The following is a 15,060-nucleotide window of genomic DNA, read 5'->3' on the forward strand; positions in this document are numbered from 1 at the left end:
ATGGAACCAGTAGACAGGGAGAGAGAGGTTGAAGGTTAGAGAGGGAGGGGCTGATCTGCTACAGTAGATGGGAGAGCATGAGATCTAGGGCACATGGAGAAGCCTTGGCCTTGGCAAGGAGAACCCCCCCCCCCCATCATTGGATGAAAATGGGAAGGAGGAAAGAGTGAGGGGTGATGTCAACATTTTGTATTGAAGAGAAGGGCACAAGCAAAGCACCTCAGTCTTCTCAGTAAAGTAAAAGATGAAGACCTCATCTAAGACAGTGAGGTGGCTAGCGAGGTGTGGGAGGTGTGAAGAAAGAAGGTGTGGAAGACTTTCTTTGGGGAATGCAATAGGGAGTCACCTTAGGGGGGGAATGAAATGGTTGCCTTGCTGCAGTAAATCGTCAGCATGGTTCCATGAATTCCTTCAGCTCAGTGCAGCATTGTGTGAGTAGGTATTCATCAGGAAACATTTATTAAGCACCTACTGTGTGCCTGGCACCATGCCAAGTGCTCATAATACAGAGAAAGGTACCACTTGCCCTCCTTAATTTGTCTTGTTTGTGAAAGGCTGGCATTTCTGGGTTTTTTAATTTTCCGACTTGAGGAATTTTAATTCCTTAAGTATTAATGGAAAGCTGTTTTTAATTTGAAAAAGTTCTTCAGGATCACAGATCCTTTGTGAACTACACATCCATGCTAAAGGATAAACTTTAGCATGGGCATTGAAACCAGGTTTGGTGACTGACTGTTTTCCATGCCTAATGGGACTGTTTGTGGTGTGGAAAACAGACTTAATTAAAGGTAAAGCGAGATACCGCCTGGAATGAATTTGTGAGGGATATACATAGCCAAAGCTCTGCTGTTTTCTTTCTGTGTGACCTTGGACAAATCACAGCTCCTGTGGGGGTCAGTTTGTCATCTCTAAGGGGAATTGGATTGAATGGGCCTTCGTGTCCTCCCCAGCTCCAAGAGCTATGATCCTGAAAGCCACCCAGTGAAGCAAATAGCTTTGTAAATGAATAACTAGTTGAATTTGCTATTTTATTGCTAAGTATACCTGAAAGTAAAGGACTGGAACAAAGTTTTACTCTGAAAATACATGTAAATTGGAAAGTAATATAGGAGTTATCTCTTAATTGGATTCTTGTTGGCACTTGGCTTAGCTTTTCATCTGCTTGGTTTCCTACTCAGATTTTTAGCTTCTGAGGGATGGTTACCTTTAATTCTATAAAATGAGGGGAGCAGAGTAGGACCAGATGAATTTTTAAGGTGTCTCACTCAGCATTAGCCTTCCGTGGTTTGACTTCTGCCTCCTAGTTGCTATTAGAATGGTCTTTACAGGTGTGTTTATAAGTTATAGCGTAAGGAACCGTATGACATTCGTTAATAAATAATATCTGCGCTCATTTGGATCTCTTCATTTATCCAAACATTATTTGAAACACACATACCCAACTTGGGGAACAGAAGAGCAAAACCCAATATGCTTTATCATATTTTGAGGTACAACAAATATAATTGTGAATATGCTAGGTCTTTATGCAGATAGCCCTTGTTTGCATGGTTTGAAGGTTTGCATGGTAGCTCCTTTGAGAACACAATGTCCCTTGTTGTCAGTTTGCAAATCAGCAGATCATTGATGGACTCAGTCAAGAGACCTTAAGAATGGCCTGCATACATACACCTTTAAAAAGGCCTGCTTCATTAAAGGCTTGCTCTACCTTCATTTGTGCCTAATGGACAGATTCTTCCATGCCACTTATTTGAAAGCATCAGTTATCCATTCTTTAAATGTGTCTATTGATAAGTGCATAGGTTGGTTACTTAGTCTAAGACTTCCAGAAGATGGGTGTAATTGAAGTTTTTCTTCCCTATTTGTTTAAGTGAGTGGGATGATTGAGCTTCTGATTCATTTTTGAATACTTAAAATTGATAATGGTGGTAACATAACTTATGTTGTACTTTCACTGTCAAATAAAGATGACTCATAAAATGTACTGAGGCTATGACAGGCGTCCTCCCCTTTCCCCCCAGCCTTTTTGCTTTCCACCTTTGTGACTCCAAATCTCAACCTGTTAATCTGAAACAATTAAAAATCTATCACACAACATACTGCAACTTTACTTTCCAGTGGTTGGGTGATTTATGACCATGAACTATAATCATTTACCATATAGTGAATATATGTTGACTACATATTAGGCGGAAGCCTCTCAAAGCAATTAAGTTGCCATATCAATGTAGAGAAAAAAATGAGTGCTAAGATTGATGTGTTGAATGAGTAATTGTTATTCAAGGGACTAAAAACGGGCTTAGAGTGGGGTGGGAATGATGAAGTTGTAGGGAGGATAAAATGGGAAAAAATATAAAAATGTTATTTAATGAGCATATGTTAAAAGGTATACACTAGCAGGTATAATGACAGTGATGGGGTACTTCTGTGACGGAAAAAACTAAAAAAAGACAGCCTTTTAAGGAGAGGGAGAGAACACTATTCTCTCCTATTAAGAGTGTGGTGTTTTGAATTTGAGGCTTTTGGTGTATTTTAAAAGCTTGGGTGGTGCCATTTTTTCTCTTTTACCTATTATCCCCCTCCATACCAAAGGCAGTTAATTAGCACTCAATAGGACTTGATACACCAACTGTCTCTGACCCCAATACCCTCTACTGTGTCTCACTCAGGTAGTGATAAAGCAAAAGTGTTATTTATACATACCATCTGCCTTATTCTTAGAAATGATCCACATGTAGGTTACATTCTTTAATCCCCCAAGCCAAAGGGAATAGATGCACATCAGGCCCTGGAAATTCCTCATACTCAGTAGATGAATTTTCATACGCTAGATGAGTTTTAAGGGCAGCTAAGTGACATAGTGAAGAGAGCATAGGACCAGGAGTGAGGAAGATCTGAGTTCAAATCTGACCTCAGATATTTACTAGCTGTGTGACCCTGGGCAAGTTATTTAACCCTGTTTGCCTCAGTTTCCTCATCTGTAAAATGAGCTGGAGAAGGAAATGGCAAACCACTCCAGTATCTCTGCCAAGAAAACCCTAGTTGGGGTCTTGAAGACTTAGAGACGACTGAAAACAACTGGGATTATTGTTGTCCAAAGGATATGGACAAAATATGTAACCACTCCCGGTTTGGAGTTATTTTCAGATATTCCTGGTCTGTGGCATAAGTAATGCAAATGAATCATTGTGTCTGATTTTTCATGGTGTCACTGAGGAATTGGGCATAATTTGCCTTGAGAAAGTCATCTTTTCACAGAGAATGATAAGGAAAGAAGGATGAAAAGAAAATTTTCAATCCTTTTTAGTGAACGTTCAGTGAGTTACTACTAAATAGGTAGTGAAGTTGGCATTTTCATTCAGCCACATTTGAAAATTTCTATGGAATCCTGGAAAAAGCAAGTTGTTCCAAAGAGCGCCATCTCTGTTTGTTTGTTTTGATGGCAGTGGGGGAATCCCTTTGTGAGGCAAAGTTTCCATGGCCTTCACCATCCTTTTGGAATCATCTCTTTATGACAGCTTGAAAATGGATCCCTGAATTCTTTTGAAATTGTTTGTTGCTCCCAAAATGGAGTTCTCTTGGAGCATTGGCAAATCTATGCCTTGTCATTGTTTATTGCCTTCCTTCAACTGTCATCTGTGATTAGACGGGGACTGATCTGTGGCATTGAACTCTGGGACATGGATATGTCCTGAGCAAGGACCATTCACAGATTTTAGAGCCAGAAGGCACCATAAACGCCATCCAGTTCAATTCCCTCATTTTTCAGATGAGGTAACGGAGACCCAGAGTGCCCAAAGTCACATTGCAAACGGCAGAACCATGATGCAAAATCTGCGATCCATGACTCCCAATCCAGCTCTCCTTCCATTTCACCAACCTGTTTCCTATCTCTTTGCTGGATTTCATGCCAAGTTCTCTGCAGGTTCATTTTTCTCTTCAGCTGTATTTCAGTTTTCTTGAGGTTATGATATTTGTAGTGTTTTCTCGTTTTCCATTATCAGTGGGAATAAACTTGTACATTGTTTCCCTGGACTGCTATGCATTAGTTCTTGGCAGAATGGTCCTTTCCCCCATCTTAGCCAGCCTCTTTAGATGCACCACTGGCTCCATCTCTTTCCAACTTCTGTAGTGGATAGCTCTCTGTTATCCCCTCTCTCTAGTCTGTAATCTTTCCCTATCTACTGGTTCTATCCTTGCTGCCTTTGAACAAACTCAAGTCTCCCTATTCCTTAACAAAAATTCAGTATACCCAGAATTCACTCAAGCTTTTATCCTTTATCTTTCTTTCTTTTTTTTCAGCCAGACTACTAGAAAAAAAAGCTGTTTATACTTGTTTCTACCTCTCTTCTCACTCCTCTACATTCAAGAGAAAAGCTGAATCAACGTGAGGATTCTGACAAGGCTTCTTGTAGACAAAATTACGTCAAGAGTGACAGAGAAATAATTCTTTTACATATTGCAATCTTGTACATTCCTCGTAGGCCAAAGATAAAAGTTAAAAGATAGATCCATAATCAATGTCATAAATGTTGAACAAACTTAGTTAAACAGATTCATAATCCCATATATTCCCTAAGGAAACAGACTATCCAAAAAGCTCTATAGGTAAACTAAGTCAAGTTACAGATTAAATTTAAAGATTTCACAAATAGGCTGACGGAGGAAAAAGATGTACATGTTGCCAAGGAGTCAGGGACAGTTGAGATTCTTCTTCTGGTTCCTTATGTAAGGAATGTTTAAGGTTCTGAGTAAATTTTCATATCCCATGGTTTTGGTCAGGTGAAGCTAGTTAATATTAAGTTAATATTAATACTTAGTTTACCAAAATTTGCTGAAGGAATTGCCCTAAATCCCAAATAATAAAAGGAAGTAAAAATTCCTTTAACATTAGATTGTTGGTGTTTTTTATTACATTATTGTTGTCCTTGTATATGTTGTTTTCTTGGTTCTGCTCACTTTACTCTGCATCAGTTCATGTAGATCTTTTCGTACTTCTCTGTATTCATCATATTCATCATTTCTTGCAGCACAGTGATTTGTTTAGGCATTCCCCAAATTATGGGCATCAACTTTGTTTCCAGTTTTTTGCTATTACAAAAAGTGCTGCTACAAATATTTTGGTGTATATGAGGACTTTCATTTGATCAATCACCTTCTTGGGGTATAAGCCTAGTCCCACCTCTGGGTCAAAGGATATGGACATTTTAGTCCCTTTATTTGTATAATTACAAATTGCTTTCCAAAATGATTGTACTCATTCACAGCTCTACTAACAATGTGCTAGTGTGCTTATCTTCCCACAAACCCTCTAACATCGACTGTTTCCATCTTTGCCAATTTTCATGATGTCACGTGAAAATTCAGGATTGCTTTGAGGTGACTTTTATTATTAACAATTTGGAGCATTTTCTCATAGCTGTAATAGTTTGTAATTCTTTTGAGAACTGTTTGTACCTCTTTTTGGCTGCTTATCTAGCTTTTGGTCACCCATACATATAGGTTAATTTAGAATTCATTGTGGAATATGACATAAGGTGTTGGTTTAAGCCTAATTTTTGCCAGATCACTTGCTAGTTTTCCCAACAATCTTTATCAACTGGGAAAACAGATTGGAGACAGTATCCCATTAGACATAAAGTCTCTGTATTCTGTGCTTAGTCCTGATCCTCTTTGGGTAGAGTGAAGAAGAGTCTGTAGATGATTTGAAGATTAACTCTTAGTCTCTGTAGATTATCTGAAGAGCAGGAAAGCTGATTCAGCTAATTGAGAGTTCATTTTTCATTTACAGACAATATAATTATATGATTTAGAGTTGAAAGGTAGCCTCCTAGAAGTCAAAGGAAATTATATATTCTCTTGGTATTTACAGACCGCATAGTACTGAAAAGAAGCCCTGGATTTTGGAGTCAAAGGACTTGACTTCAAGTTCTAGTCCTTAACACTTTCATTCGTTTGGCATTCAACAAGCATTTATTAAAGTGCCAACTGTATCCCATGCTCTGTATTGCCCTTTATTTTGCCTGGGAAATTTATGATGTTCTAAGCTTTCTTTTGTTTGTTAACAGAATGGACCCAAATCTCTACCAGATACCTTCGAGAACAATTGTCCAAGATTGCAGATTTTTATCACCTAGCCTCCGCCCCAGGCAATGGCTCCATGGTTATGCCTCAAGACGTGGAACAAGCATTGAAGCAGTGGGAATACAATGAAAAACTGGCATTCTATATGTTCCAGGTAACTTTTCCAAGAAGGGCTGATTTTTCTGTGATTAAGTCAGGGCTAATTAAAATGCACTTAACTAACCTTTCTTTTTCTTCTTTCATTTTTTTCTTCCCTTCCTTCCTTCCTTTCTCCTTTTCCCTCTTCGCCTCCTTTCATTTCCCCCTATTTCTCCTCCTCTCCTTCTCCCCTCGCTTCCCCTCTCTCATATGCATACACACATAATTTTTTGTATGTATATTATACCAGGGAGCTCATTTTACCCATGAAATCCTAGACCCAGGCCTTTATATATCCCCGTCTCTATGTTTTTGACGTAAACCTGAGATATCGTTGATGTGGGGAATGCTCAGTGAGTTCACTTCTTCTCCCGGGGCATATTTGGACCTGCGCTGCCATGTCTAGTCTTGGAGAGTTGCATGTGGGTACAGGTTATGTAACTTGCCCAGGACCATGCAACAAATACACACCAGAGGCAGGAATTAAGCCCAAATCTTTTTGACTTCAAGGCCAGCTGTCTTATCTACTGTGGCACATTCTCTTTCATGTGTATAGTCAACTATTTTCACTTATATGTTTACTAATTTATTACTGTTAATACTCTTCTAATCTATAAGAAAAAAAGTGACATTAAAGATTAAAATCCATCATTTTATTCTATAGTGGGCCTTGAGGATATTTGTTCATAAATCTGTTGGTGCTGATATGGCTGCTAGACTGTTAGCTGTGAAATTGTTTCATCCTTTGTATTTGTATCTATAGTGCCTAGCATATTACCTGGCACTTAGTGAATTCTCATTGGTTGTTTCTTTAGTTAGACTTTGTTTAGAATTTATTTCAACCAGCGGCTATCAAAGTATGGTCTGGAGACTCCTGGGAGTCTCGGAGACCCTCTCAGAGCATATGTGAGGTCAACACTATTTTCATAATAATACTAAGACATTTTAATTTCTAATACAGCAAATATCAATAGATATATCTCACATAAACAAAAACTCATTGTGGGGGGATTGTCCTCCATAATTTTATGAGTGTGAAAAAGTCCTGAGGCCAAAAAGCTTGAGAATTAATGATTTAGACTAAAGCAAAATTACCTGCCATTTATAATTTTCAGGAAAAGTCATGATTGCAAGGATTGGGGAAATTGAGTGGAGGCTAAAATCTGCTCTAGTCAATTTATGTTAAGTGCTTACTATATGCCAGATACTTTACTAAATGCTGGGGGTACAGAAACACAAGAAAGCAATCCCTGCACTCAAGAAACTTAACTTCTATTTTGGGTGAAGGATGAAACAATACATACCTATATATGGAATATATACAACCTAATTTCAGGGGGCGGGGAGCACAGATCTAAATGCAAGGCCATTTCTGATAGTAGAAGAGAGCTTCAGAGGGCTCAGTGGAAGTGGAAAGGACTTGGGAAGGATGGGGTTAACAAGGATGGGAATGAGGAAGTAATGTGCTACTGTAGAAGCTGAAAGTAACCAGACTCTAGTGTTCCTTCATGAGTCCAACATAGGCTAATTCTGCCTCACACATATTTGTTTTATTTTAGGAAGGAATGCTTGAACGGCATGAATATTTGACCTGGATCCTGGATGTCCTGGAAAAAATCAGACCAGTGGATGATGACCTCCTCAAACTACTACTACCACTAATGCTGCAGGTGCAGTTTATCATTGAATTACTGATAAATAGATCTGATAAAAGATAGTAAAGCTAAGAAATGGCATGTCACACACTATACGATGGTGGTGAGTAATGGGGTGGGGAAACCTGTCTCTTTCTTCTTCCTTCCTCCTTCTCCCTCAAAGGAACATTGGCTGTAGATTCAAAAGACCAGCATGTGGAGACACCTGGCAGGCAGGTAGTGAGAATGGAGCCCAGAGGAAAGAAGCAGGCTGTATACATGGTTTTAGGTAGAGATGATAGTTGAACCCAAGAGAGCTAGAGAAATCATTGAGAGAGAGTAGAGAACAAGTCTGTAGCCTCCAAAAAGTTCATCCCATGGTAGCTGACTGTTGATGATCTGCCCAGAAATGACCCAGATTGCTTCTTGAAAGACAGTTGTCTGTCCCTGGTTTTATGCTCCAGTATTTTACATTTGCTTGAACGAACCAATCTTTGAGAATTCAGAGGCATCTCTATGCCAGGATAAATCATCAGAGTGGGACTTGAATGAAGGATAGCCCAATAGAGGCTTGGATCAATTATCTTCATAGGTAAATGGGAAGTCCTAATTTGGCTTCATAAAATTAATTTCTCAAGTACAAAATGGAGAGTGGGTGGCATGGCAGAGAGCAGTTTGATTACAAAAATGTCTTTTTCTAAATTTTAATTTAATATTTTATTTTTTACCCAATTACATTATGAAAAAATCTTAAGGGGTTTAGGGGGCTGTAAGCTCAGTATGTGGGAATTGTGTAATATGCCTGCCAAAATTAAGAAAACAAAAAACAAAAATCTAATGCAATCTTGGGCTGTGTTAGAGGCCCAGCTCCTACAAATTAAAAGGTGACAGTTATGCCATACTCTGCCCCAGTTAGGTCATGTCGATCATTCAAACAATATTAAGTTCCTACTATGTGCCAGGATATAAAGAGGCAAAAGGTAGTTTCTGCCCTCAAGGAGCTTACCATCAAACAGGATCATATATCTAAACTACTAATGTTCAGCTCTAGGTACCACATTTAAGTTTCTCAGCTTGACTGAGGCAACGTCCATTCAGTGATGAAGGCTAGGTAAGAAATGAGGCAAAGAATGGCCTCTTTTACCTAGTCAAAAAAGGAAGGGGAAGATCCTCAGTCTATTTACATTCACTCTAAACAATGCCTGAGTGGGTCTTGGTCTGGGACCTGGGAAAGACCTCAGCTTAAAAAGGCCAAGGTCTCCCACTGCACTGGGGCCATCTCCAGTCATCCTGGTTTATATCTTGCCACTGGACCCAGATGCTTCCTGAGGAGAAAGTGAAACTGGTGACTTTGCACAGCCCTTCCACACTTAAATCTAATTCACTTGGAAGGCATGGCATCACCTTCTTGATGACATGGTCCTTCAGACAAACAACAGCCACCACCACCACATTTAAGATACATCTTGATAACATGAAGTATGTCCTGGGGAGGGCAACAAGGATTTTGAAGGGCCTTGAGTCCATCTCAACGTATGAATAGAAGGAACAGGGGGTGCTAAGCTTTCTCTTGAAGAGGAGAATCCAGCAGAGTCAGATGTAGCTGCCTTCAAGTATATGGAGCTCCATTAGATTTGTTCTTTTGGGCCCCAAAGGGAAGAGCAAGAAAAAATGGAGGGAAGTGGCAGATAGAAAGGTAGGCTTGACATTGGGAAAACTTCCTTTTAAATCATTTTCCAGAAGTTGAATGGGTCTCAATGGAAGCATGTTTCTCTTCAGACAAAGGCTGGGTGTCCATTTGGGGGAATTCAGTTGAGAGGATTCTTTTTCTCGTATAGGATGGTTGAGATGCTTCTGACGTCCTTTCCAGCTTGCAAATTTTGTGATCCCACATTTTCCAATCCAGCGCCCTTTGCAGCTCTTTTTTCTCTAATACATAATCTAAAAGTTCTTCCTGGAGTTCCCTCCACAAAGGCAGATTTCCTTGGGAACCAACTCCAACAGTCCTCAAAAGGAAAATTAAAAAGTATTAAATTATTTTAGACCTCTCCTCGCCTTCCTTTAGTCCGTGTCATGGTCAGTTGGTTTATTTTAATAGCTGCACCATGATTTACCTAAATTTAAGATGATGCATCTGAGATTTTTATGGGGAAGAGAGATGAACTCTTCTTTCTGAACTCTGAAGACCAACTGGGCATGAAATGACTAACTCCAGTGCTGTGTTTTCTCTTTCAGTATTCAGAAGAGTTTGTCCAGTCAGCTTACCTGTCCCGTCGTCTTGCTTACTTCTGTGCCCGGCGGCTGTCTCTCCTGCTGAACGACAGTCCTAACCTCCTAGCTGCGCATTCACCTCACATGATGATTGGCCCAAACAATCCAGGTCTGTCAGCATCAAGCCCTGCTGCACCTGGGCCGGTAATGAGCCCAGTCCAGCTGGCCGGCTCAGACTTCCTTTCCTGCCCACAGCATCGTCCGCTGGTTTATGGACTTAGTTGCATGCTGCAGGTATACCTTTAAGCCTTGGTTTTCTATCAGATGCTGCTTCTAAGGGTGCTATTCAAATGCCTGTAGGTGTGACAGCATCTAATATGGCATCTTCCACTTGTAGATTGTAGAGTTTTTAATGAATTTTCTCCCCAAGGAGCCCTGATATTGATGGAGATATTTTAATTTCCCAGCCAGAGGATTGCCTACCTTAGGTCTGGTGACTACGAATTGGGGACCAGAATTTTGAAACTCAAAGACAGTGTGGCCTAATGATTAGTGGGCCCGCTTAGAAACTTGGAAGATCTGGGTTTTTAAGTCTTTTTTTTTTTGTCTAGGCAATGGGGTTAAGTGTCTGAGGCCAGATTTTAACTCAGGTCCTCCTGACTCCAGGGTGCTCTATCCACTGAGCCACCTAACTGCCCTAAAATGGACAATTCTAAATACATAAAACTGAAAAGTTTCTACACACACACACACTCATACACACACACACAATGCAGTGACATTTAGAAGCCACCTAGCTGCCCCAGGGTTTTCAAGTCTTGCCTTTCTCTCTCTCTCTCTCTCTCTCTCTCTCTCTCCCTCCCTCCCTCCCTCCCTCCCTCCCTCCCTCTCCCCCTCACACACACACACACACACACACACACAAGCTGTGTGACCATGGGCCAGTCACTTGATCTCAGTGTGCCAAGCATTTCTCTCTAAAACCAGATGCTGCAGATGAGTTTCTGATCTATGTCAGCGAAGAGGATTTCCACCCTGGTTAAATCATAGGCCGAGAACAACAGCTTCAACAAAAAAGCCATACACACATACGCACAAAACTGTTAACCATTGTCACTTGTTGGAAATTTTAGTTTTCCTTAACCAAATTCGAGTCTTTTCATGCCTAAATGATTCTTTGAAGAGTGTTCCTTTAAGGGCAGACCCGTTGACATCCTGATAGGAAAATTGGTTTGCTCTTGGTAATTGACTTTTTGATTCTTTTGATTTGCATCAATACATGCTTAGAATCAAGGAGGCATGGAAAGACTCAGTAGCTCTCTTCCCCAAATCACTTTTGACGCCTCTTTGTATAACTCGACAAGATGGCAACTAGTAGAGATGGTTTCCTTTATTTTATTTGCATCCTTAGTGCCAGACTCAGTGTCCAGTGAATAGCAGACATTTAATAAATGCTTAAATAATTGATTGGATAATTGCTAGGACGACATCAGGATTTCGTCATTTGTCTGGCATGATAGCTCCTTTCCCATCTAAACACACCTGCCGTGCTCTGAGTTCCCATGCACTGAATTCATGCACAATGAGACTTTTCCATCTGAGGTTTGTAGACCAATGATGGTCTCTCCGTATTTTTTAACTGTGAGGAGACCTGCAAGAGGAACAGTCTATTTTATGAAGTAGGGAAAAGAAGGTGGGACACTCTGGTTTTGTTCAGAGTTTAATGTCTGCTCCCATCTGTTTCTACGGAGATGTTTTACAAGTAAGTGAAATTTCTCATCACAATTGCAAATTGCTATCATTTAATTTGGGGCAGGTAGGTGGTGCAGTGGATAGAGTGCAGGGGGCCTGGAATTAGGAAGATTTCTCTTCTTGAGTTCAAATCTGGCCTTAGGCACTTACCATCTATGTGACCCTGGACAAGCCTCAGTTTCCTTATCTGTAAAATGAGGTGGAGAAGGAAATGGCAAACTGCTCCAATATCTTTGCCAAGAAAACCCCAAATCTGGGTTATGAACAGTCAGACATGACTGGAAAGTGATTGAACAACACCAATCATTTAATTCAGACTTTAATTTTCCTCAGTTTTTTTCCCATTCCTCCCCCCCAAAAAACCCCAAAACAAACCCAAAACACTAGGATTTAGCTTTATGCGCCATAGTTATAAATGGTTTGGATTTCATGTTTTCTCCTTTGCTAGCTCTTTTTATGCTGTTCCCCAAATTCAATTACTTTTTTGGTAAGATGTGATATTTTCAATGTTCAAAGAAGCTATCTAAAAACGCTGTTATTGGAAGGTCACATTAAAGTAAGACAGATGCAGAGAGAACCTACTGATTTCAAGATGCCATTTTAGATTTGATGATGCAAGAAAATTAAACATTTTAATTAAATTTCTAATTAAAAAACAAATGACTAATCAGAGACATCTTTATTTTCATGAAGATGAATTTTCTTCCCAGCGTCAGGAAAAAGATGATGGTTCGTTTTTGAGACGTGTCTGTGGGACTGGGATGTTAGGCTGAGAAATGTAGGATTTCAGCCTCCTGCTGGCTTGTTCAGTCAGCTCACATCTTCCTGCTGGTTTTCCTTTCTTTTTTTGTGTGTGAAATGTGAATTTTCTTATGATTGCCTTGGATTGGCTGGAATGGGGAGGATGGGAGCAAAATATTCAGTCACCATCATCACTAGCATCGTCTTATCTGTTGTTTTTCAGTCTCCCTCAATAACGGAATGTTTCCCCTTTGTTTATCTTCAGACTGTAACTCTTTGTTGCCCAAGTGCCTTGGTGTGGAATTACTCCACAAATGAGAATAAAAGCGTTAACCCGGGCTCTCCTCTGGATTTACTTCAAGTTGCACCCTCCAGTTTACCTATGCCAGGTGGAAATTCAGCATTTAATCAACAGGTAGGCTTTCCCTTTAGAAATGACAATTCCTCATTGTCAATATGTTATTTCATAGTGGATGCGGTCATGGGTAAATTGTCGGACTTGGTGTCAGGAAGTCCTGAGTTCAAATATGGCCTTAGGCACTTAATAGCTGTCTGTGTGACCCTGGGCAAGTCACTTCCCTGGGTTGTTCTGAGGATCAAATGAGATTATATTTGTAAAGTGCCTTGAAACCCTCAAGGCTCTACATAAATGCTACTTATAATTATCATCCTTAGAGAGACTTTGGACCAGAGTCAAGGATACCTAACAGTTTTTATATAGATATATCTGTGATGGCAAAAGACCAATGTCAGTGAGAAGCCAGCTCAGGTAAAAAATATTCCTGGGTTATCCTTCTGTTGATACTTAGGAAATAAATGTTACCTTAAATTTATGATTGATCAAACATTTATTCAGGCCTGATATATGTGAGGCAGTGTGGTAGGAGGTGGTGATAGACAAAAGTGAAATAGTCACTGTTTTCAAGTTGATTACATTCGTGTGTGTGTGTGTGTGTGTGTGTGTGTGTGTGTGTAATGAGTACAAAGTAATATCCGCTATCAGTGGGGAGAGGGGGAGGGAGCAGGAAAAGCTTCATGTAGAAGGTGAAGCTTGAGCTGACTCTGGAAGGAAGTGCTGGCTTCTTGAAGGCAGACGTGGGACGGGAAGTGCATTCCAGGCATAGGGGATGGCCAGCATCAAGACCTAGAAATGGAAAATGCAGTGCTGTGTGTGACAAACATCAAGAAGGCCAGTTTGATTGGACAGTAGAGTGTGGGAGTGATACAGGGGAGTAATATAGAATGAGGCTGGAGAGAGAGACTGAGGCCAGGTTGTGAAAGTCTTTGAAAGTCAAAGAGAGGCATTTCTATTTTATTTTAGAAGCAAAGTTTGAATAAGGGAGTGACTTGGTTGGAGATGTGCTTTAGGATAATCACTTTGGCAGCTTTGTGGGGGATAGATTAAAGAAGGGAGAGAGGCAGGGGGGAGCAAAGAGGAGGCTTTTGGAGTAGTACAGGAGAGAGAGGACGAGCGAGCACACAAACAAGGGTGGTGGCCAGGCGTGTAAAGAGAAGGGTGTTGATTGGAGGGATGTTGGGGTGGTAGGAAGAGCCATTTGGTTGGATATGAAGGGTAAAGAATGAGGAGGTTTCAAACCTGCTGCCAGGCATTAGCCCATGACAGTTCTGACCAAGATTATTCCTCTGATGTAACAACCTGTACTTCTGACATTGAGAAGTGCTGTGAAATTCAAATGGGGATGGCCAAGGGCTAACTTTTTTTTCTGTAAAATCAAAGAAGTTGCTCTTTTGCTGAAGTATGACCACCAACAACTTGATAAGTGGTCTTTTCTGCTGTGGGCATTAGAATATAATCTCCTTTTAGGAACTTCTTATTCTCATTTCTTAGGTTGATTCTAATGTTTAGTAAACCTTCGGCACTGTCTAACCTGCCCTCAATATGTAAACATTATGGGCTTCCTAGTAGCTGGATGGACTTATAGGTCAGGACTTGTCATCTTCCAGGTGACTTCACTTCTTTTTGCACTGACAGGGAACCAAGAAGAACAGCTCTGTGGGCCTTTTGTTTTAGGAGTGAGATTCATGCTCTTCCTATAGAAGCAAAAAAGGGCATATCAATAGAAAAACACTTTACTGGTTCTGGAGAGACAGTTGGACATAGTGAATACACAGCCAGCCTCAAAGCCAGGAAGACTTCCATTCATGGTCCATCTCTAGCGTACTTACTCTGTGGATTCTATGACCTTGGGCCAGTCACATAAGCCCTTGGGGCTCCAGATGACTCTAGAGCTAGACCATGCAGAGGAGGTGAGATGGTGGCTTTGTCATGTAGAAGTTCCCTATGCCAGTGAAATTACAGCTCCAGTCCCCATCCCCACACCCATCCCCATCCTCATCCCCGTCCCCATCCCCATCCCCACCCCCATCTTTATCTCCATCTCTGTCTCCATTTTCATCTCCCTCTCCTTCTCTGTCCCCATCCCCATCTCCATCTCTATCCCCATCCCCATCTCTATCTCTATCTCCATCTCCATCCCCA

General features: G+C 40.6%; 1 protein-coding gene across 1 annotated transcript in view; it reads left to right on the forward strand.

The window, feature by feature from the left end:
* The window catches only part of MED12L (mediator complex subunit 12 like), a 385,357-nt gene that overhangs the window by 67,340 nt on the left and 302,957 nt on the right, over positions 1 to 15,060 (forward strand). Inside the window, exons 5-8 of the mRNA XM_027875724.1 lie at positions 6,069 to 6,238; positions 7,782 to 7,892; positions 10,092 to 10,361; positions 12,826 to 12,975. Coding sequence (XP_027731525.1) covers positions 6,069 to 6,238; positions 7,782 to 7,892; positions 10,092 to 10,361; positions 12,826 to 12,975 — 701 coding nt within the window. The remainder of the gene's footprint in view (positions 1 to 6,068; positions 6,239 to 7,781; positions 7,893 to 10,091; positions 10,362 to 12,825; positions 12,976 to 15,060) is intronic.

This window comes from Vombatus ursinus, unplaced genomic scaffold, assembly GCF_900497805.2.
Source record: "Vombatus ursinus unplaced genomic scaffold, bare-nosed wombat genome assembly UNPS02014810.1, whole genome shotgun sequence".
Lineage (NCBI taxonomy): Eukaryota > Metazoa > Chordata > Mammalia > Diprotodontia > Vombatidae > Vombatus > Vombatus ursinus.